Source organism: Galeopterus variegatus, unplaced genomic scaffold (genome assembly GCF_000696425.1).
Source record: "Galeopterus variegatus unplaced genomic scaffold, G_variegatus-3.0.2 Scaffold3497, whole genome shotgun sequence".
Lineage (NCBI taxonomy): Eukaryota > Metazoa > Chordata > Mammalia > Dermoptera > Cynocephalidae > Galeopterus > Galeopterus variegatus.
Genome location: NW_007729608.1, coordinates 184,674 through 185,662, shown reverse-complemented (window position 1 = coordinate 185,662; position 989 = coordinate 184,674). Strand labels below are relative to the sequence as shown.

Here is a 989-nt window from a genome sequence, read left to right as displayed (position 1 = left end):
TGAATAGTATTTCGTTGTATGTCTTTGCCACGTTTTGTTTATCCCTTCATCCTTGGATGGATGCCTGAGCTGTTTCTACCTTTTGGCCCTCTATTTTATTTTTATCCTGTGTGTGTTTCCATGAAGTCACTTCTCAGTGGAGTTAGAGATCCCATGTGAGTTGAACACTGTTCATAAACCTTGTGTGCCTCTCACTCTGTTCTCCGACTTAGCCTTCTCCAACCACAGCCCTTCCTCATGTTTGGGGCTGCCATTTAGGATTGCACTGGGCAGTAGATATCAGTGCTCTGAGTGGCTTGGCCGCAAGGATAATTGTGGAATCCAGCCGGGGCTGACCAGTAGGGAGACTGGCAGGAGGAAAAGTCCACAGAGCCCTGACTTAGAGCTTCGGTTGTCTTTGATCTGTTTTTCTTTTGCCTGAATGCAGTGATTCATTTAGACCCTGGGGAAAGAGGGAGTATATGTGTCATGTCACACAATCAAAGCAGCTTTCTCCCCTCCCTTTTTTTCTCTAACTCCTTCAGGCTCAGAGGGACATCATATTTGAACTTCGAAGAATTGCTTTTGATGCAGAGTCTGAACCTAATAACAGCGGTGGCAGCATGGAGAAACGCAAGTCCATGTACACCCGGGATTATAAAAAACTTGGCTTCATTGTGAGTAAGCCCTCCCCAGTAAGCGCTCTCCCTCCAACCTCCCCGGGTCTGACCTCAGCCGCATGAGTGGTGTCTCCGCAGAGCGTGTGGTCCTCTTGTACTTTGCAGAATAGTTTCCACATTTCCAGATGTTTAGCTGGTCTAAACAGGATCACATGAAAATCTCTTCTGGCTGCAGTGAAATGGAATAACTTGCACAAGTGTGACTAATACTGAGTTTGTTTATTCGATTCTGATTAAGTGTAACCAAGAGTAGTTAGCCCGGAATGCATCTAGACTTCATTAAGTCCACTTCACAAGATGCTTAAGATTCTGTTTGAATGGATGTTGGCA

General features: G+C 45.5%; 1 protein-coding gene across 1 annotated transcript in view; it reads left to right on the top strand.

The window, feature by feature from the left end:
• LOC103600882 (engulfment and cell motility protein 1-like) overlaps nt 1–989 on the top strand; it is a 144,217-nt gene that overhangs the window by 37,113 nt on the left and 106,115 nt on the right. Inside the window, exon 8 of the mRNA XM_008585214.1 lies at nt 525–656. Within this exon, the coding sequence (XP_008583436.1) occupies nt 525–656 (132 nt within the window). The remainder of the gene's footprint in view (nt 1–524; nt 657–989) is intronic.